The sequence below is a fragment of the Paroedura picta genome, chromosome 3 (assembly GCF_049243985.1).
Source record: "Paroedura picta isolate Pp20150507F chromosome 3, Ppicta_v3.0, whole genome shotgun sequence".
Taxonomy (NCBI): Eukaryota; Metazoa; Chordata; class Lepidosauria; order Squamata; family Gekkonidae; genus Paroedura; species Paroedura picta.
In genome coordinates, this window is record NC_135371.1 from 119,709,981 (window position 1) to 119,732,909 (window position 22,929).

At 42.0% G+C, this 22,929-nt stretch overlaps 1 protein-coding gene across 2 annotated transcripts in view; it reads left to right on the top strand.

The window, feature by feature from the left end:
• The window catches only part of DNAH9 (dynein axonemal heavy chain 9), a 303,268-nt gene that overhangs the window by 63,623 nt on the left and 216,716 nt on the right, over positions 1–22,929 (top strand). For both annotated transcript variants that reach the window (XM_077327460.1, XM_077327461.1), the window contains exons 29-36: positions 4,444–4,601; positions 5,357–5,495; positions 5,907–6,194; positions 8,850–9,060; positions 10,907–11,034; positions 11,612–11,720; positions 17,930–18,077; positions 19,546–19,720. In XM_077327460.1, coding sequence (XP_077183575.1) covers positions 4,444–4,601; positions 5,357–5,495; positions 5,907–6,194; positions 8,850–9,060; positions 10,907–11,034; positions 11,612–11,720; positions 17,930–18,077; positions 19,546–19,720 — 1,356 coding nt within the window. The remainder of the gene's footprint in view (positions 1–4,443; positions 4,602–5,356; positions 5,496–5,906; positions 6,195–8,849; positions 9,061–10,906; positions 11,035–11,611; positions 11,721–17,929; positions 18,078–19,545; positions 19,721–22,929) is intronic.

The following is a 22,929-nucleotide window of genomic DNA, read 5'->3' on the forward strand; positions in this document are numbered from 1 at the left end:
ATGATTCTTTCTCCATAAGTGTCTCTCTTTCTTGAGTCTCTCTCCATTAATTAGGCCTCTGAAATAGAATAAGCAATGTCACTATAAAATCATCACCATGCTTCTGGTTACCATTTAGAATGTAAATATGGAAATTACTATCTGGATTTCTCTCTTTTGAAGTGTGACTGTCTTGGAAATGTCTTGCAATCACACTTAATTGATTGTATTTGGAGATGGCCCATTAATACTGTGCTTAAGCCAATGAAATGGTGGTGATGGTCCTCTTCTGCTCTTCAAAAACATTAATGACAGCCAGCACTCCAGATATAATAGTCAGGCAATAAATCCGTGGTCCAGAGGTATGAGACGCACAGCGGGATGAAGCAGGCAAGCATAATGTTAGTTAGTAAAGGGAAACGTGTTAGTGGATGCATTGCAGTTGCCATTAAACATTCAAGACAGCCGCTCATAAAACCTCACTTAACTTTCAGGTCAATTAAAATGATATCTTAGATAACTAGTGTATGTGGATATAACATTGTAGGCCCAAAGCAGTGGGTGTTTTGTTTAATAGGCTTTATAGCGAGACTATGTGCCTCTGATGTCGAATATGCAAAGCTATCGCACAGTGGGGTAGGCGCGTGCTAGCAGGAAACATTTGCATTTCTTTTCTGTGGCTGCCCAAAGGTTGTCTTGGTTTGGGATGTGACCTGATGAGCTTCTGCATTGCTTCTCTCATGAACGCGTGCTGAGTTGCTGAGTTTCATCGTTGGGTTTTCTAGTGATGTGTTAGAACAGCAATCAAGTTCTGGCAATCATGGTGCAGGGTTCTTCGGTCTGGATTTTACACTGAAGCAGCCACATGAGCAGTTGCTGAAATCACAGTTAGGCAGAGGCATTGAAGCATATTAAGCTGTTTGTGTGAAGTGGCTCCCCGCATGGTTAATGTGGGAAGCGACTCTACAACATGACTGTAACTATACCAGTACATCCTCACCCCACACACCCTTTTGCAGTTGGTGCTGAATTCAATACATCCTCTCACACTCAGGGGTTGTCAGTGCTGAACTGATAACAATTTTAACTAGCTTCAGATGAACAGAATCCATGCCATATATTTTCCGTATGGAAGAGGAAACTAGATTGCTTGTACAGTTGTGAATTTTGTTAAATTTTTGGTAGGTTGCTAATTTAAAAAAATTAAAATGGACACTGTATATGGATGGAACCATGACCTGATTGGGTCTAGTGCTGTTTAACTTATTTGTAATTAGCCTGGAGTCAGTGATGAGTAGAGTGGTAGCTAAATGTGCAGATGACACCAGGCTATTCAGAATGACACCAGGTTATTTTGTCCTCGTTAAGGACAAAAATGTGAGCATTCACACCTTTAGCAGCTTTCTGTAAATTCATGATATTTTCCTGTAGTGCTGCATTACCTGGCTTGAACACATCTTTCACTAGAAACACTAAAAAATGAGACCTCGTGCACATGTGCCATGTAGACCTTTTACCTCCACTTGCAGTTCTGTGGAAGCTACAGTTTCCCTTCAGGATCTGCACATCTTTAAAGTTATTACTTTTGGCTCTTGATGTGGTCAAATGTCCAGGACACCTACGATCAAGGACACTTTTGAGCTGAAAACCCTGATAAAATTGGTTCACCTGATGTTTTCTAGTAAAGTTGTATTAACTATTACATGTGTCAAAAAACTACTTCACTGGTACTATTTTGGGCAGGTGTTTACAATCACAAGATGCAATTGGTGATTGTAGCAGTTTATGGAATAGTTTTGTCCAGTTTCTCTTGAATTTTTTAGACTCCATCTGACCTGCCAGCCATAACACTAGTTTCATCATAGCACTGTACTAGGAGCTGCTCAGGATTAAACTCACAGTCAGTCAGAACTTGAAGCAGAAGATCAGATATATAGCCCCTTTCTGCATGCACAGCTTGCTTCTGATTATCACTTAATTGAAGCTACTATCTCTTTAATTTGTATCCTGTTTGCATTCTGTTCCTGTATTCTGCATATTTCTTCTTTCACCCATGTTTCTCCTCCAATTGCAGAGTATTACTCTGTATAAAGGTAAAGGTATCCCCTGTGCAAGCACCGAGTCATGTCTGACCCTTGGGGTGACGCCCTCTAGCGTTTTCATGGCAGACTCAATACAGGATGGTTTGCCAGTGCCTTCCCCAGTCATTACCGTTTATGGGTACTCATTTTACCAACCTCAGAAGGATTGAACTCCCAGCCTCATGGGCAGACAGCTTCAGACAGCATTTCTGCTACCTTACCACCCTGCGCCACAAGAGGCTCATCATTACTCTGTATACTAATGACAAAAATAGGTTTCTGAGTATTTTCCTTTTTTCCCTTTTGTTCCACTGGTTGTTCTCTGCTCATTGGTCAGTTTCAAGTAGGGGGTACATTCTGAAATTGCAAGAAGAGATTCTTAAACCTTGTTTCACTTCTGGATATCCATCTTTCTAGAAGTTTTCCCTGCCTTCATCTTGTGCAAGCTTAAGCATTTTAATAATATAAATAAGCCCCCTCCCAAGTTTTGTAAGAATCATTAGGGTCAGAACTATAGACAATCCTTTCTTGTGGATCCCCAATTCCTCCAGTTTTGTTTGATGATACAGCCCTTTTAAAAACATGAGCTTTTCAAAGGCAAAAAATCAACATTGGCACAGCCAATTCTGGGGGGGGGGGGATATTTAACCACCAGAGCTAGGTAAGAACTCATAATGTTCTGATCCTCAAACTAATGTCTTACTGATTGAACTATACTGACTAGGTTTGTTGGCTCAGTTTATGCCAAATGCACACCCCTACTAGTGGTGCATAGGTATAGAAGTTTACCTATGGCATTTTTGTCTCTGGTTTAGGAGAATAAAAGTACAATTGTCCCCCTTTGTGTTTAGTGTTAGTTTTTAGTGTACAGACATGCATCTGCTCATCTCCAGTAAAGATCTTAGTTTATTTTCAGCAGTGCCATTCTGTTCAGGCGTAAAGCCCACTGAATTCCTATGCAGGATACCTTCCTCTGCCACGGTGGTTTGTGTATGATGTGATATAAACTCACCATCATTATCCATCTATAGCATCTGAGGTTTTCTTCCAAACTTGTTAGAAAGCATAGCGACATATCTCTTGAGGAATTTGTGAACGTCACTCTCTTGCCTCAACAGAAATAATCCAGAAAGGTTAAAAGATACTGTTTCTGTCATTTGATCACTATGAATTCATTCTAATGGCTTGCTAGTATGTTTCTTGGTTCTGGGTTGAAATTGAAGGCCTGACTGATTCTGTTCTTATGTCACTGATGGCACCTTTTGGTGAGGGTTTTGTTCTGATGGTCTGTTTTTGGATTATAATGTTCTAGGCATCTGTGCCATGGTTCCAGGCTCACTTCATCTTTCCTTTCATGTGCCAGGTGTACCTATTCACCTGCAAGATTCATTTTATTTCCTTTTTTGGTTACATTGTGCATATACAACATTATCTGTTTATAGCTTGGATGCTGTTCCTGTGCATCTTACAAAAACTTCCATTAGCTGATGGCTCTCTATAGTCCTTTGCAAAGTGGCCCCTTTTGTGGGTTTTCTTCCTTTCTCTGGGTGAGACTTGCTCTTTGAAGAAATGTAACTTGGTCTATTTGATTATTCAAATTCAATAAGCCATTTTGAGCAAATCCCCCCCCCCCTGTTTTTTTTTTGTCTGATTGCAGGTTTGGCTCTTTCTTTTGGCTTTGACTCTATACACTCACAAATACAGGGGAAAATCCCTAAAGTCCCAAGCATAAAATTTGCCTTTTGTTAATCACTTGGATTAAAGCTATGGATTGCTAGTTTTTCAAACACCAGCATCAGCTGTCTGTATATCACAATTCTCTCTGTTATGTAACCTTGTTGACTGTCAGTCAGTCAGCTCCCTTCAAAGAGGAGGATGGTGTAGAGATGCCTCCTTGCTTAAGAGGAGATAGACGGAGCATAAGAGAAGGGTCTCAGCTAATAGCTCTCAGCATTCCACAATTAAAGATACATACGCCTCCTATTTTGGCATAGTTATTTCCTTGACTATGTTTTTGCTTAGAATTGAACCTAAACAAGTGGAAATTTTATAAGCTAAGTTTGTTATCCCTGTTTGATGCTTGAATCTCTTTAACATTTTCTTTATGCTGTATGTTAATTTAAAGCTCACACTTTACCTAAACGTATGGACCAATAATTCCCATTTTATTGTAACTGAAGAAGTATGCATGCACACGAAAGCTTATGCCCTGAATAAAACTTGGTTGGTCTTAAAAGTGCCACTGGGCTCAAGCTTTGTTCTGTTGCTTCAGACCAACACAGTGCCCACTTTATATTTATGAAATATACTGAGCTAGTTTGTTGCAAGGTGATTGGGATTCCTATGAATGAATGAGTGCAACTCATTTTTCTCCTATTTTCAGGTAAAGAGCATCCAGGATGGCATACGAGACAAAAAGCAGAATTTTAATTTTCTTGGCGAAGACATTAAATTAGTTCCATCTGTTGGTATTTTTATAACAATGAATCCAGGTTATGCCGGTCGTACAGAACTGCCTGAGAATTTGAAAGCTCTTTTCAGGTAAATCAGGGATTCTGTTTCTGACTGCAGAATATGATGCTTCTGACCACAGAGGATCTTTGCATGTTAAAATGTCTGCCTCATTTATCCTGATAGCAGCCCTTGTCCATAGTGGTCGTTGTTGCTATCATTTTAGACAAGGGAAACTGAGACTGAAATATTGTAACTTGCCTGTTGTCCTTCATTAAGTGGGCCTGGGAAAATGGACCTGGCCCAGTGGTGCAGACTGCCAGAAGGTACCATAGCTATATGTTTTACCTCCGTTTTACCTTGACAAGGGCAAGAGTTTAGCCCTATGCTTAATCTTTTGATTTATGGTTAAAGGTGTTTAGTTTTTGGCTGACCTGGAATCTTCAGGCTCTGTGAAATATATAATATTGTGTAGTTTCTGTATTTTAAATAAATGCCAAAACTGTACAGGCATGCAGGACTTTTCTCTGTGGATTTTGGATAATGTCTGTTTCTTTGACCGCAGTGATCTTCCTGAAGCCAGGAGAGAGAAGCTTTAATACAGCTAGGAGAATGATTCAGAAAATCCCATTGAAGTCATATTATTCATGTTTGAATGTTTAATCTCAGTGAGACTGCAGAGCTAGTATAATTCACAGTATTGGAGATTAGTCGGCTTTTTGCCCTTCCGGAAGCCTTAAGACACTGTTGGAAATCATCTGCTGTCATAGCAGTGCTGCAATATTCTTATACCTTTGTTTTAAGGAGCAGAAATGTCATTTTTCTTCTCTGAACTTTTCTTCTAGGCCATGTGCAATGGTTGTGCCAGACTTTGAATTGATCTGCGAAATTATGTTGGTGGCAGAAGGATTCATAGAAGCCAGGTTGTTAGCAAGGAAATTCATCACCCTTTACCAGTTATGCAAAGAGCTGCTGTCCAAGCAGGTAAGTCATTTTGGTCAGTTGCATAATATCAAATAACAGCAAACACTGTGGACAGTCCTGTGAATACTTCAAATGGCATATCTTCCATACAGCTATATCATATACACAAAGGCATCTTAGCATGTGAAGTCCAGACAGTTGTCCTTTTTTGACAACTTTATTTCCCAATAGATTACTTTCTTTGAGCAGAGGTGTAAGGGAAAGGGAAGGGAGACTGTATGAGAACTGGTGTTCTGGGAACTGTTTTTTTCACTGCCTCCCTTGCTCTGAACTAAGTACTTCCTGCTTATGGAGACTGAGTGAGGTATAAAAAAACATCTCTTCTTCCTTGGGGCCCAGGCAGCATTTCGTACTTCAGTAGTTGGTTTGCAATCTAAATACAAATGGGCTATTTTTATTCTTCTCCCCTAGGACCACTATGACTGGGGGTTACGTGCAATTAAGTCAGTGCTGGTTGTTGCTGGTTCTCTCAAGCGAGGTGACCCGGACCGTCCTGAAGACCAGGTGTTAATGCGCTCTCTCCGAGATTTCAACATCCCAAAGATTGTGACAGATGACATGCCAGTGTTCATGGGTCTAATTGGGGACCTCTTTCCTGCTCTGGATGTCCCAAGAAAACGAGACCTCAGTTTTGAATCTTTTGTGAAACAAGCCGTGCTGGAGCTTAAGCTGCAACCAGAGGACAACTTTGTGCTCAAAGTAAGGGTACAACTTGCCATTCAATCCAGCCTTCAAAGTCTAGGCAGGGTTCTGATGTTTACTTATCTTGAAATAGTCTGGGATTTAATGGGATTTGTGTACATTCTCCAGTACATTCTCTTTTTGTTTTGTTTATCCTTCTCCCCTATTTTCTACTGAATGTTGCGTCTTTTGGTTTTCCTGTACAAAATATATGCCATTTTGGGACCTTCTGTTTTGCAACAGTGTCTAGTCACTTACTGCCAACTTTATTCAGGACATTTTTTACCATTCCACAGAGCAGAAGGAACCAGAATTTCCCACTGCAGCTAGTATTTTCTATGTGATAATCCCAGTGCATACTTGGGTTTACTGCTACATCTGAAGAAGAGGATCAGCACTTTAGCCCTTGGCTTGTACTCAACCCCGTTTCATACTCTTAAATTATTTTGTTCAAATCCAATAGTTATTTATTAATTATTATATTTATTTATCCCTAATTTATGGATTAACCGTTGCAAATTCTGTTACAAGTACCCATCAGTCATTTTGTAGGAACCACAATAATTGGGGTTACGAGTGCAGAAAAGTATTTCCATTGCTATAACATGAAAAGTGCAATGCTGGGAGAAATCAAAACCCTGAGCCAGATAAAGGGCGCAATCCTCAGCAGTTCTGATAAAAAATAAGGTCATTATGTTTAATTGATCGTACTCCCAGGAAAGTGTTCTTGGGATTGCAGACATGGATGTATTTGTTGACAAAGTAAATGATTAAAATGTGGAAATGTAGTATTATTTTAAGGTAATAAGGTCCAGGAGCAATGGGAAACTTGCCAGGTTTAAGGGACATTGCAAAATGTTAACCCACATCCATAGAATATCCTGTGAGGACTGGTACCTGTAATAGAAACATACAGCTGAAAGGGATCCCAGCAGTCATCTAGTCCAATCCCCTGCAGGAAATTCACAGCTCTCCGAATCCCTCATTGACCCCTGCTGAATACCACAAGGAAGGCAAAAACTTGTAGGATCCCTGGGCCAATCTGCCATGGAAGAAAATGACTTCTTGACTCCAAAGTGGTTACTGGTATTATCCTGACTCATCTTTTCATCCCCTCTCTCTTTTAATCTGCCTAAATTCCTAATGAGTGATACAGTTAGCATTGCTGTCAAATGACCATCTAGGTCTTGCTTAAAGAGCTCCAATGAAGGAGAACTCACCACCTCCCATGGAGGCTTGTTTCATTGAGAAACTGCTCTAACTGTCAGGAAGTTTTTCCTATTGTTTAGCCAAAAGCTCTTTGATTTAATTTCAACCCATTGGTTCTGATCTAACCTTCTAGGGCAACACAAAACAACTATGCTCCATCCTCTGTATGACAGCCCTTCAAATACTTGAAGACAGTTATCATATCACCTCTCCCTTGTCTCCTCTCTAGGGTAAACATACCCAGCTCCTCAGCCTATCCTCATAGGACTTGGACTTTAGACCCCTCACCATCATTGTTGCTCTCCTCTGTACATGTTCCAGTTTATCATCATCCTTCTTAAACTGTAGTGCCCAAAACGGAATACAGTCCTCCCAAGTGAGATCCAACCAGAATCAAGTGATATGTATCAAGTGTATGACCTACTAACATCTCTAGATCCTTATTGTGTGTGCTGCTGCCAAGCCAAGTCTACACCATTGTTAAAATTTATACCAAAATGTATACATTTATCTCTGTTGAAATTCTTTTTGTTAGTTTTAGCCCAGTTTTCCAGCCTGTCAAGATCATCCTGAATCTTGATTCTGTCTTCAGCTATATGTGCTATCCCTCCAAATTTAGATTGTATGCATATTTAATAAGCATCCTCTCTGTTCCTTCATCCAAATCATTTATAAAGGTGTTGAACAACACAGGGGCCAGAACAGATCCCAGAGGCACTACACTTGACCCTCCTTCCCATGAGGATATGGAACCATTAACTAGCACTTTTGGTGTCATCTATTAACTAGTTCCAAATCCATCTAACAGTAGTAGGATCCAAATTATATTACCAACTTGTCAACAAGAAGATCACATGGAATCTTATCAAAAGCCTTGCTGAAATCAAGATAAACTCCGTCCACAGCATTCCCCTGATCCAACAAAGTAGTAACTCTCTCAAAAAAGCTTAGGCTGACATTACTTGTGTCATGTCAGACAGGCAAGCCCTATTTGTTGTAATTTCCACACTAAAAATATAGACATGAACACTGATTAGGCAGGATATAGGATAGATTACGCAAGCTATTTGTGGTTCAATCAGGTACAAATCACATGGGACAATCAGATCTCAAGGGAATAATCAGTCTAACCTTTGTATCTCAGTTTACATGAATTAGAGCTTATGTGAATTTAAATGCATTTTTACCTTCAGTAAGGTTGATGCTAGTTCAATAAAGGCATCTCTCTATTCAGCTCAACTATTTGCCCTGAGGTATGGCTATTTGTATTTCATGTTAAAACGAATGATTTTTTAAAATCAGGCATTGACAGGAGATCATGCTGATTCATTGTGGAAATTAAGACTTTAGCCTTACACATTCCTTCTGTTATGGGAGTAGTATATATGCTTACTAAAAGAGGACATTAGGTGCTTGGTCTTGTCCATAATGTGACAACCAGTTTTTTGGGGGATGTTCCTGCAGGTGGTACAACTTGAGGAACTGCTGGCCGTTCGCCACTCTGTTTTTGTGGTGGGCAATGCTGGCACGGGCAAGTCCCAGGTGCTGAGATCCTTGAACAAGACCTACCACATCATGAAGCGGCGGCCTGTTTGGACTGACCTCAACCCAAAAGCAGTCACCAATGATGAACTCTTTGGCATCATCAACCCTGCCACAAGAGAGTGGAAGGATGGTAAGAACACTTTTACATCTTTGAAAACCCAATAAAGAGAGGATTTTTAAAATTAAACTTTCCGACTGCCCAAAATGTTTGCTTTGAGAGTTCATCATAAGCATGAGGGCTTTTTTCCTCATCACTTTGGGAGCTTTTCTAGTGTTTTCTTTTGTACTTCTCTGACGTTTTCTGCTTTTTTTAATTAGATGAGGCTTTCATGGAAACTAATAACTCCGTGGGCCTCTGGTGTGCTGTGCAGTAGGGCTGCTATTGTTTCTGCACACTTTCCTCATCTGCACTTCCATGCAGGCTTCTCCAGAGTCTCTTTTATCTTTTTAATTTCCTTGCATGTGTTAACTGCCTCTTCCCATCCCACACTCCCAATCATTCAGCTTCTTCAAAAGACAAACGTCTTTACTTGGGAGTTGCGTAGTACCCTTCCAGGGCTAAAATGGGGTTTCTGAAATGTGACTGTGAGCAGATGTAGCCTTTGTGATTGGGGAGAAGGGTGGAATGGCCACAGAATATTCCGTCAGCTCATGAGGTGAGAAGAAGGGAGTCTGCTTCAGCCTGCCACTGGAAGCTGTATTTGCTGTCAGAGTATGTTGCCTGGTCACCTCTGTGGTTCAGTAGGGTGATGAGGTTAGCTGTGGGATGTGAACTCTTTGGTCACCTCATAATACAACCTTGTTCTGGCACCCTCCTTGCATTGTGAGATTTCTAAACATTGGTATTTCAGCACCTAGCAAGCTATGGTGGTGGAAACATACTGTGAGCCGCTCACATATTAACTATAGAAATGGCTTTGCATTGTAGAGTTGAAACTTATGTACATAACATTTAATATGTGCCTGCTTGTACTGGAACATATACACTAATCTCTATGTACGTGTATATGTACTCTAAAAATGTATATGTTGCCTCTCTGAAGACTTCCTCAAGGCAGCTCACATAGTAAAACCAATTGCAATAAAAATAATAAGCAAATAAAATTATCAATATTAAAATATGCTGCAAGGCCATTCCAGCTGATTTTAGTTATCAAACAAGTTCTTGTGGAAATGCATGGCCTGCTAAACACTCTGGTCTCAGACCGTCTTGGCCTTCATACAGAATAACCAGCCTCTTGAATTATGCTTAGAACCAAATCAGGAATCAAAAGCAAGTCAAGTGAGATATGTTCCCTATAAGTTATACTGAAAAGTAGCTTCCTGATGCATTAGGCACAAAGTGTTTTCAAAGACAGGCCTACACAAAGCACATTATAGCAGTCACACCTGGATTTGATCAGAACATGAGAAACTGGAAGATTATACCTCTTAAGGAAGGGATGCAGCTAATACACCAATTGAAGCTCCTTGAAAGTCCTATGTACCACAAAGAAACTTATGCTGACCCCTCCCCCATCTATAGACAAGGGTCTTATAGCACTGTAAACTCCAAACCTATTCATCACTCTATCCAGAACAAACTAGCTGTGTGTGCCTTGGTTGGACTGAACAGCAAATGCCTCAGTTTCATCTGGACTGAGCTTCAGTTTATTGATCCTCATCAATTTCAATACTGTCCTTATTTCCCCATTATTTGAAGTGGCACACCAGAGAGTTGGCTTTTTTATCCTGAATAGTTCCCAGCAGCATTAAGCGGTTTGGGATTAAATTTCAATGAGATCACATTTATTCATTACTTTCTGAAAAAAGATTCCAATCATATCCTGTTGTTTTTGTAATTATCAGATGTAAGTAGTTGCATTTAATCTTTGCCTTGCTTGTTTGTGTGCAACCTGAACAAATTCCTTGGAAGTTATTAAAGAGAGCCTTGGGGGCCCTTGGAGAATCCCATTGACTACCTGTGATCTGTTCAGGATTGTTCTCATCGATCATGCGAGACTTGGCCAATATTATACACGATGGCCCCAAATGGATTGTGCTGGATGGTGATATTGATCCGATGTGGATTGAGTCTCTCAATACTGTCATGGATGATAATAAGGTAAAATGCAGACACAAAGACAGTGTATGTTTCTTCAGTATGTAGAGCTCTGCTCTTCACTAAAGTGTACAAATTAAGCCTTGTAAACTGAAAGAATCCAGTGGAAGGCTTCATAACAGGCATTTATTGAAGAAACAGAATTCCTCCACCATCACGAGTTCAGGGACAAAAGAGGGCCAGAAAATTATACCAAGAAAACATGAGCTTTTCTGAGTTCTGGGAGCTCATGTTGACACATGGAATACTTTTGCAGCCAGTTTTATTATTATAATTATTATATTTTTAAAAAGCAGTTTCCTGAATAGGAAATACTTCTTATACGTAATTGCATTTGTTGGATAATATCATTTGCCATGATGGCTCAAGCTAGCCTGATCTTGGAAGTTATGCAGGGTTGGTCTTAGTTGGATGGGAGACCAGCAAGGAGGTGCAGGGCAGCTATGCAGAGGCAAGCAATGGCACATCTCTGAGATTTTGGTGGTGCGTAGAAGGATCACAGATAAAGGAAGTTAATGTCATTGTCATTTCCAGTGTTCTTCTTTCTGTTTCTGGCCTGACCCCATTCTCCCTCTTGCAGGTGCTGACACTAGCAAGCAATGAAAGGATCCCTCTCAACCCTACCATGAGGCTGCTGTTTGAGATCAGTCACCTGCGGACTGCCACCCCAGCCACTGTCTCCAGAGCAGGTAGGTGGTAGAAAGAAAGAGAAAGAACACTGCATTTCCTTTGCCTTGGAAGAAAGTGAGCAAAGTTATCTTCCAAGGAGCCTTTTGCAACTTGTCATTTGTGAATTTCTGATTTTAGATATACCTCTCAAGACCCTTCTCAGCTTCCATGCTTGTCTATAGTAGGCTATAGTGAATGCAGGGGTAATGTCATTACATCCTTGTGATGTTGACTTTTGCAAAACGCTTTTGCATAGCATGTTTTGCCCAGAGAAGCATGATTATTCACACAGTGGCATCTAAAGGATATGAGCACATTTTCATCCACACATTCCTATCTATTTTCACATTACATTAAGATTTCTTGCTTCTGGTATAGGGATTCAGGTTTTTCAACAACCTGAGAGTCCAAAGACAATGGAGGGAGCTGCTGCCTTTATTGCACATAGCATAAAAAAGTAAGAGGGACAGCATTGTGTAAGGCATCTATTGTCTCAAATACAGAACTTGAGGAACTGAGCCCCAATGCCTTATTGGGACTGCACATGCGCAGGCCTGCCAACCAGAACATTCCTAGCTAAAAAGCTCCACAAGAGGGTGCCTGCATCTCCGACTGAGTATGGGCAAATTTTTCTGCCAGTTAGGTCACCTGCTGTGATTAGTGAACATCCCTACTTGTTGCTGACCCCTCTTTGGATTTTCTTGATAGCGCATCTGTGGTGTGATCAGACAGAACTTCTTACATAGAGGCTGAACCCTCTGTTCTGTTACCTCAGAATAGTATGGAGATGGCCTCTGAACCATCCCTGGACAATGCAGTCTCTGATCCAGCCTTCACATCTCTGGGCGAAGACTATAAGATGTACAGAGAACAACTATTGTACATGGATTTAGAGCTAGATGTCTCAACTTCAGATTCCAGATCAAAGAATAAGATTCTCTGTCTATTCCAGCAAGCCTATGGTCATAACTCTTCCCATTATTCAGAGCTTTGAGGACTTCAGATTTCCTATCTGAAATAAGCCAGCTTCGGCCCATCCAACTCCTTAAAAGATTGACAGTTTATACCGGATTAAGCCTGATTCTGGCAAGTAACTTTCTGTACATCTGTCTGCGGATTCTTCAGTCATAGAGGACATGCAGCTAAAGAGAAAATTTGGTCAACACTCATCCCCTGTTGATAGGGAGAGCAGGAGATTAGACACAATTGACACAGTTTCAAAATATTCAACTACCAAGCTGTTATTAGAGCTCATCAGTTGTGTCTCTGGGAAAGCCTGTCAAAGTATATTGAATTATTATAGGAGGACCAATGCGGTCTAGTCTGAATTAACCAGAATGAGACCATAAGAACATCTAAACAAGGAATTAATGCAGGCAGACATGGCGTTGAAGTGGTTGCTTGGTCCATGGCATCTGTGATAGTTCTCCGCTGCCATTCCTGGCTTGGAAAAATGTCCCTTCCATTTGAGTAAGATATGCCTATTTGAGAAGACCTCTTTGTTTGTACACTCTACTGACAATCCGTGGGATTAACCAAATGCATGATGGTCATGGGCGCCCAGCTTAGACTCCAGGGCTTGACTATATACCCATATTTAGATGATTGGCTCTTTGTGGCTAAGTCACTTAAGGAGTTGACAGGCCATATCCATTTTTCCCTCTTTACCTGTGATTGCCTGGGATTGGCTGCTAACTGGGAGAAATCATATCTGGTCCCAACCAAGAGGGTGGAGTTCATTGGAGCCCTGCTCAGCTCTCAGTTCGGCAGAGCATTTCTACCATCTAATAGGCTATGCCCTTTGAAGCTCTTGGTCTGTTACATAGGGTGGAACTGATGGCAACCTGTACAAACTATACGTGTACTGGGATTTTGACTGTGGCTGTTATTTCCCATGCTAGATGGCACATGAGAGACCTACAGCCCTGGTTTGTGAAGAGGTTTAATCCATTCACTCATGGACTCCATCACCATTTTTACATTCCATGAGTGGTTATCGGTTCCTTAGACTGGTGGTTTCTTAGACTGGTGGTTAGTCCAGGATAATCTAATGAAAGGGGTTCCCTTCAGTTCATGGAGCCCAGATATAGTCCATACTACTGATGCTTCCCTTGAGATTTGGGGGGTGCATTGCGGGGATGCCTCTGCCCAGGGATTACCGTCTCCTGCAGAAGCAACCATGCATAGCAACCTCCTGGAAATTTATGCACTTTGTTTAGCCTTAACTGCATTTGCAGATCTTCTACGGAATCGGAACATCCTTCTTCAGACCAACAACACCTCAGCCATGTTTTATAGTAACAAACAGGAGGGGCACCACCTCCCTCAGGCTGTGTCATGCAGCATTGAGTGTTTGACAGGTGTTGCTTCAGCTCCCAGCAGATTTAAAGGCAATTCATATAGCTGGTTCTATGACAAACTGAACTATATCTTTACTCAGACTTATGAATAGTCACTGAGCAACCTGTTCTTATATGACCTTCTCTCCCCTCAAGTATATCTATACACCAGACGGGTTTACGAGGGCCCCAGAATTCTGCTTCCCAGGTGAGATGGATCCAAGCTCCTGATGAGACACATTCCAGTTAACCTGGATGGGGTACCCTTTTCTTTGTGTTCCCTCCATTCCCACTAATCCGGTTTTAGCAAAGGTAGTGGCAGATGGGACAGATGTGATCTTAAATACCCATTATTCGCTATGTAAACCTTGGTTTTTGAGACTGTTGTCTTTAGTGAACTTCATCCAAATCCCACAGGATCCAACTCTTCTTACAGTCAGATCTATGAGGTACCCAGAACTTGGATGCCTCCACCTTACGGCATGGAGGATTCATTCAATGGTGCCATCTCCCGGGACATAAGAGAGGTCCTTCTCCAGTCTCGCAAACCATCAAGTAGATGTAGCTATCATTTTAAATGGGATCATTTTGGGTAGTGGTGTGCAGAGCATGCCTTATGCCCCTTTACCTCCCCCTTACCTCATGTGTTATAATACCTTTGGGAGTTGGCTAGTTCAGGCCTATCCATCAGTTTTGTTAGGACTCATTTAGCTGCAATAGCAGCCACCGTGTGGAGGTGCAAGGAGTATCAGTCTTTGCACATAAGCTTTCAAAACATTTTTGAAGGATTCAACTAATATATTTCCTCCTCCTCACCCTCTCCCCCAGTCGCCCAATGTTCCCTGGAGATAGTCTTTCAGGCCTTAATCAAATCTCCCATTGAAGCCTTAGTGTCCATTTCTTTGGCTCTCTTGTCCATGAAGACAGTCTTTCTGGTGAGCTTTCAGCAAGGAGAGTGGGGGAACTAGCCTCCTTTTGGGTGGACCCTATGTTTCTGAAGGTCTTTCCATCTCAACTATAGTACTCTATTCTGATTTGGAGTTCCTACCCAAGATGGTCTCTAAATTTCCTCTCTTCTTTTTTCCTGAACCCCCAATCCCAGGGAGAAAGAGCACTTACACACCTTTGATATAAGAAGAACCATTCTTTATTATCCAAACAGAACTAGGTCTTTGAGAAAATCTTTCTCCTTTTTCATCTCTTACTGGGGTCCCTGCAAGGGACAATGGGCCTCATCCCAATCCATATCCAGATGGATGTTGATAACCATGTGGAATGCTTATAGGGCTTCATCATTGTTCTGCCCTTTAGGACTGAGGGCTCACTCCTTGAGGGCGCAGGCATCTTCAGCCACTTTCCTGAGAGACATCCTGCTGGGACCTGGTCAAGAGAAAGCATTATGCTGTGAATTTGAAGGCCAGAGCTGATGCACGTTTGGGGATGGCTGTTTGGCGCTCCTTGTTTTTTTGAGGACTCACTGTTTTTCTAAGGTATTTCAGCTCACTAAGGTCCCAATGTGGGGATGCACAACAAGATGTGGGGATGCACAACAAGACGGATGATGAAAACAAAGTTGCTTACCTGTAACTGTTGTTCATTGATGCCTTGTGTGCAGACACACATTCCCTCCTGCCTGCCTTGCTGAGCCTTTTAGAATGTTACTGAAATTTCAACTCAGTGGCGACAAGAACTGAAGAGGGTGTGTGCTCGGCCCTGTAGCCAGGTGACCCGACCGGTGGGAAAATTCGCATGCATGTTTGGAGGGGCAGGCGTTCTCTCTTGTGGAGGGTCTACAGGCGGGGCATAGAGGACAAAGCCTCCTTCTGTTGCCCCCGAGCAACTGGTATCTAAAGAGATGCTGCCCCTGATGAATGACGTTCTATTTAGTGATCATGGCCAACAGACAGAACAATCTTCCATGGATTTATCTACATTCAAAGATAGCTAAGTTAGTGGTCTTCACTGCATCCAGTAAATTCCATACTTATTGTCTGAGTAAAGAAGTCCCTCTAAGAGCTGTTTGTTGTGCTGGTCTTCACCCCTTTCCTGACAGTGACTGTGCCTCTTCTTACTTTGCTGATCTGCTTCTATTCCCCATAAGGTTGGTTTAGCTTGACCGTGTCCTAGTGGACTCCAATTAGGGTTGCCAGTCTCCAGCCTGGAGGTCTCCTGGAATTGTCACTGTCCCTAGAGGAAGTGGAAGCTTTGGAGGGTGGACTTTATGAGCATTATATCTTTCGGAAGTCCTTTCCCTCCTCAAATCCCACCTTACTTAGGCTGTATCCTCAAATACAGATGAATTTCCCAACCCAGAATTGACAACATTGATACTTTGCCAGGAGAATGGCAGATGACAATTTTGCTTGTTTTTTTTTTTTTAACTGGATAATAAAAAATGCTTTAGGGCCAAGAGAAATCATGCATGAAAGGGAAAGGCCCAGGTGCTGTTTTAAATGAAACGTGCCTGAAAGGGAAAGACACATGAACTAATTCCCCACCCATAATTCAGCTATGGAGAAAGGAACAACTTAATTAATTAATTAATTAATTTTATTTATTATATTTATTATATTTATATACCGCCCTCCCCGGAGGCTCAGGTCAGTTTACATTGAACTTATGAACCATACATGAAACAATCTGCACTAATAATCATACAATAATATTAACAACAGTGGTTGTAACAGCACAACAATACAATATAAAGCACAACAATGCAACAGTGCAATGGCACAACAGGTCCAGAACGCTCCGGTGGAATTCTGGGGTGGGGGGAGCAGGGGCCCTTAATTCGCTGTTGGTTATGTCTGGTCTCAACGAAGTGCCTGGTGGAAGAGCTCCTTTTTGCAGGCCCTGCAGAACTGTTTAAGCTCCGTCAGGGCCCTGATCTCCTCTGGGAGCTCATTCCACCAGGTGGGGGTCAGGACAGAAAATGCTCTGGCCCTGGTTGAGGCCAGGCGAACTTCATTAGGACCAGGGACCATTAGCCGGTTGGTGGCGGTGGAGCGCAGAGCTCTTTTGGGGGCATAGGCAGGGAGGCGGTCCCTTAGGTTCACTGGGCCCTGACCGCGAATGCCTTGAAGGTTTAGTCTGATCCAGAACCTATAGTCTGATCCGGAATTCAACTGGCAGCCATTGCAGTTGGTGGAGAATGGGCCGGATGTGGGACCTCCACGGTGTTGCTGTGAGGATCCTGGCCGCTGCGTTTTGGATCAGCGGTAGTTTCCGGGTCAAGGCTAAGGGCAGGCCTGCATAGAGCGAGTTACTGAAGTCCAGTCTAGAGGTGACCGTCGCATGGATCACTGTGGCTAGGTATTCTGGGGCCAGGTAGGGCGCTAGTAGTTTGGCTTGGTGGAGATGGTAAAATGCCAGCTGCGCTACCTTTGTGATCTGGGCTTCCATTGTAAGAGAAGCACCCAGAATCACACCTAGGTTCCTGGCGGAGTCAGCCATAGAGAGCTGTACACCATCCAGGACAGGGAGGTGTGCTTCCTCACAGGGGCCCGTCCTACCCAGCCACAGGACCTCCGTCTTTGAAGGATTGAGCTTCATGCAACTCTGCTTCAGCCATCTCTTCACTGCTTCCAGGCAGCTGGCTAATGCTTCTGGGGGGAGTCAGGGCGGCCATCCATCAGGAGGAAGAGCTGGGTGTTATCTGCATATTGATGGCAACCCAGCCCAAACTTCCGTACCAGCTGTGCGAGAGGGCGCATGAAGATGTTGAATAGGATAGGAGAGAGGACCGCTCCTTGTGGGACTCCACAAGTAAGTTGCCGGCGGTCTGACGTTTTCTCTCCTATTACAACCCTCTATCCACGATCCCGGAGGAAGGAGATCATCCATTGGAGGGCTGTCTCTTTGTAGCTAACTCTGATATTCTTAATTGCCAGGGATCCTTTACATCAACCCAGCTGATCTGGGCTGGAATCCTCCTGCAAGCAGTTGGATTGACAAGCGAGAAATCCAGTCCGAGAGAGCTAACTTGACCATTTTGTTTGACAAGTATTTGCCGGTTTGTCTGGACACTCTTAGAACCAGGTATTGTGAGATACAGCTCAGAGGAAATGTGCACAATCAAAAACTGACATTATTTGTTTAGTCTGGATGTATTCCACATAGGTCTTTGATAATTTGTGTTAAACCCCAGTTGTTTGCAAGCATTTCCTCCTCCTATGTTGTGTTCTCCAACTTCCCTATGTGGCTGCTTATCTGAGTTAAAAGATGTTCAGAATTGTCCAGTGGAACTGGAGAACTTTCCCCTCTTCCTATCTCACAGAGTGAGTTAAGATTGTCTGCCTTCAAGGGACCTTTCATTATAGGTATCTAAACTGCTCTGAGGTCTTTGGAAAATGTTTAAGCTATATGTGTAACAAGTAAGCTGTGTTTTGTCACTAGGCTTTTCTAGTGCTGTTAGATGTTTACATGTGTTATACTGACACAATGACAGAAGAAGCCTTACAACACAAGTTTCCTATACAGAATGCAGGGGCTGTTTCTGTAATAAAGTTGTGGAGCTATTGTGTCATCTGTGGCCAGCTGATTATTTGTACATATCACCCTGCACAGGAGTCTGTTTGGCACAGTCTAACAAAACAATGTTTAAAAAATAACCTTTGTGGTTTCATGCCAAAAGTTTCCTCCTTCACGGGAGGAACATATGTATAATAACAGGCCATAGAATGAGGCCAACACATGCAGGTTTTCAGGTACTTTTCTTGTGTCTACTACACACCCAGTGGGCAAGAGAATAGATGCTCATGGCAGCAGTTAGCAAATAGTAGAAGAATTCCGGAAGTCCAGCATTCTTGCAAAGTTGAATGATCCTTGACTGGCTTTTCTAAATCATGATTATTATTTTTTTAAATGTGTTTTGGCCCGCAGGTTCATGACAGAGTATGGGGTTGTAAGTGAGCTAAATTTGGAAAGGAAGAAGTTTTTTGCAGCTTTGCAACAAGTGTCAGACAGTATCTAGCAAAGGGGAAAGGACATCCTGATACCTTGTGTATTCTTTATGTGGAGCTTTCAGTATGAGCAGTAGATGATTCCAAGACGAGTATGCTTTGCAAAGCCAGCCTTTGCAATAACTATAATTATTTTGTAGCAAACCGCTGGGCTTTTCCGGCTTCACATGTCTGTAAATGTAGCCAAAGCCCATGTAAAATATGAGATGAAAGGGCTTATTTTATTACTCTGTTATTTGACCACTTCTGAACTCATTGCGTTTGTGGCAAATCAGTGCCCTTAGCAAGGCTTCTATTTCACTTCTTTCAAGAGGATCAAAGTTTTAAAAAGGCTCAAACTTATGATTACAGTTATTACTTGGCAGTGTGCTGGTGGTATTTTATTCGTCTCTGCAGTAGTGGATAAGAAAGATATACACAATGAAAGTTAAAAAAAAAGTTAAATGTTCAGAAAGAGGATTTATATGCCTATCTTCTCATATTGTTAAACAGTAGTCATGCTAAATCCAATTAAACTTCATACATTTTCAATTCTCCCATTATAGATTTAAGAAGATTATTCCAGTTCCCGAGCAGAGCATGGTTCAGATGTTGTGTTACCTACTTGAATGCCTCCTGACCAAGGAAAATACCCCTCCCGACTGCCCCAGAGAACTCTATGAACTTTATTTTGTTTTTGCTGCTGTCTGGGCCTTTGGTGGTGCTTTGTTCCAAGACCAAGTAAGAAGATATCTGCTGGCAGCAATGCTAATTAATTTAGTCCTGTTTTTAACGTACCAACTGTGATGAGAAACCTGTGCCCCCCCCTGAAGAACTCCTGAGCAGACCTTCCCCCAATACAAGCACTCAAAATGGTCCCATGCTATAACAGGGACATATTTTACAACTGATCTGTGCCATGTGGTAGGAATAAAGAAGTGAGATTTGGCCCCTAATTGGATGGGGTGAATTGGGGCCAGGAAGAATCCACCCTGTGGGAGAAATCCCTTTGTGAAAGAAGAGTCCTGAAGTCATTTGGAGGCTAGTCTTATTGAAACTCTCTTAGTTCTCTGAGGTTTCCTCAGAATTTTTGTTGTTGTTGCAGCAGGAACTTTCAAATACCCTCCCAAATTTTTTTTAGTCTGCTCTAGATCTGGAGTCCTAATATGTGTCCCTAAGAAATAACTGCATTGTAATCTGCTTCTAAACTTACTAGTGGGAACAGCAAGATTTCCTTGTGTGATTTTCATAGTTTCTATAAAAGGAAGGCCCTGAAAAATTATGATGAGTTTGTTTGGCACATATCCTCTGTCTTTCTCAAATGACAAGAGCGGGGTAGGCAAGTGCCATGCTTTTGAGGTCTTGTGTGCTGATTACCACTTTACGATTAGAGAAATCCAGGGGTTTTCATTAGCTATCATTGCAATGAATCTAGTGTGAAAAAAATCTGTCTCACTTGTAAATACATAGTTTATGTGAGATCTGAAAAGCTACCAACTTCTGTCTGCAACCAACAACCAGGAGCCAGGAAACCAGAGCCATTCTCAAAGTGAATGGATAGATTCCAGTAAATTTCAGTAACCAGATGGCATGAGTTTTACTACCCAGGCACAATCTCTTCTCTTAGCAGAGACACAGGACATAGCAGGTATCAGTGCTGCCACTATACAACTTGGCAGGTGCTGGCTCAGGTTGTAGAGCTGCTTTAGGGCTTCTCAGTTGATACTGGATTAGTCAACCACTGCGTACGAACTGCATTACACATCATAGGTGTTCCTTTTTTTCTCATCTCTCCAGCTATAGAATAGTTACCAAACTCTCTTGGCTTATTGATATATATATATATATATATATATGGAAGTTGATTGGGTGAAAGTCTTGAATACTTCCAAAATGTCAACCTTAGCTAAAATCTCAAATATCTCTAAAAAACAATCTGGGGAAAAATTGGAGGTGCTTAACTAGATTTTTAATGTGTTGTCTGCTTTTGAGCCACAGTCGCTATCATATTTGAAGTAGCAGCTCGAGAGAGCTGTTTCAAGAATGAAGGAGGAGAAGAAGGGTTGTTGGCTTTCCATTTATATAAATCTATGGCCTCCAAAACTCTCTTTCCTTCACTGATATTCTTGTCTTCAAAACAGGTCTTTATGAACACAGGGGAACCGAGTTTTATTTCTTATAACTTTTGATTGGTGCCATAGCAGGAGGGAGGACAAGGAGGCTTCCTTTTCCATTTTTAATTCTGCATCTTAATTAGTTTTATTATTCAATTACTTATTTAATCCTGTTTTTCACCTCTGTTGTTTTGTCATTAATATAGCATTTCATATAATTAATGCAGGCCTGGAGGCTCTTTCCTCATTCATTTCCTTTGTTTGTGATGACAGGCCTTGGTAATGATCAGTGTTTCTGTTGCTACATGGTTTGCTTGTGAGAGGAATATGTTGTAAAGAGAAGGGTTTCAGGATTTTATGTTTTTCACAGCTAATTCCTAAGACTCAGGTTGCCCTGTTAGATGAAACGAGGTGGCATGTCCTCTTTGCTTCTGTTGGTTAACTTTTTTGTTAGTGATGATGTTCTGATGAATAAATTGAAGGACTGCAATCTGGATTTTCAGATAGGTGGGTAGGGAATTGGTTAGAGAACCGCACTCAAAGAGTTGTTTTCAATGGTGTTTCATCAGACTGGAGGGGTGAGTAGCGGGGTACCTCAGGGCTCGGTGCTCGGCCCGGTACTTTTTAACATATTTATTAATGATCTAGATGAGGGGGTGGAGGGAATACTCATCAAGTTTGCAGATGACACCACATTGGGAGGACTGGCAAATACTCCAGAAGATAGAGACAGAGTTCAATAAGATCAGAACACAATGGAAAAATGGGCAAATGAGAACAAGATGCAATTTAATAAAGATAAGTATAAAGTTCTGCATCTGGGTCAGAAAAATGAAAAACATACCTACTGGATGGGGGAGACGCTTCTAGGTAACACTGTGTGTGAACGAGACCTTGGGGTACTTGTGGATTGTAAACTAAACATGAGTGGGCAGTGTGATGCAGCGGTAAAAAAGGCAAATGCCATTTTGGGCTGTATCAACAGGGGCATCACATCAAAATCACAAGATATCATAGTCCCATTGCATACGGCACTGGTCAGGCCACACCTGGAGTATTGTGTGCAGTTCTGGAGGCCTCACTTCAAGAAGGACGCAGATAAAATTGAAAGGGTACAGAGGAGAGTGATGAGGATGATCTGGGGCCAAGGGACCAAGCCCTATGAAGATAGGTTGAGGGACTTGGGAATGTTCAGCCTGGAGAAAAGGAGGTTGAGAAGGGGACATGATAGCCCTCTTTAAGTATTTGAAAGGTTGTCACTTGGAGGAGGGCAGGATGCTGTTCCCATTGGCTGCAGAGGAAAGGACATGCAGTAACAGGTTTAAACTACAACGATATAGGCTAGATATCAGGAAAAAGTTTTTCACAGTCCGAGTAGTTCAGCAGTGGAATAGGCTGCCTAAGGAGGTGGTGAGCTCCCCCTCACTGGCAGTCTTCAAGCAAAGGCTGGATACACACTTTTCTTGGATGCTTTAGGATGCTTTGGGCTGATCCTGCGTTGAGCGGGGGGTTTGACTAGATGGCCTGTATGGCCCCTTCCAACTCTATGATTCTATGATTCCCCTAAGCAAAACTAATTGCAGACATGCAAAGAACACTCAGTTTGTTATTTTTATTAATGTCCATGTGTCCTGTTGTGTGTATGTGTGTGTGTTTAGAAGATTTTGAGAATCCTTTGCATTTGCAGTTTACTTTTTGGAGATTGACTGGTGTAGATTCAACCATCCTTCAAGTAGTCTTCCCCTACTATTTGAACTACTGTCAAATAGATATAAATTGGAGGAAGACTCCTTACACTGGGTAAAGATTTCACACTTGAGTCAAAAGGAAAAGTAG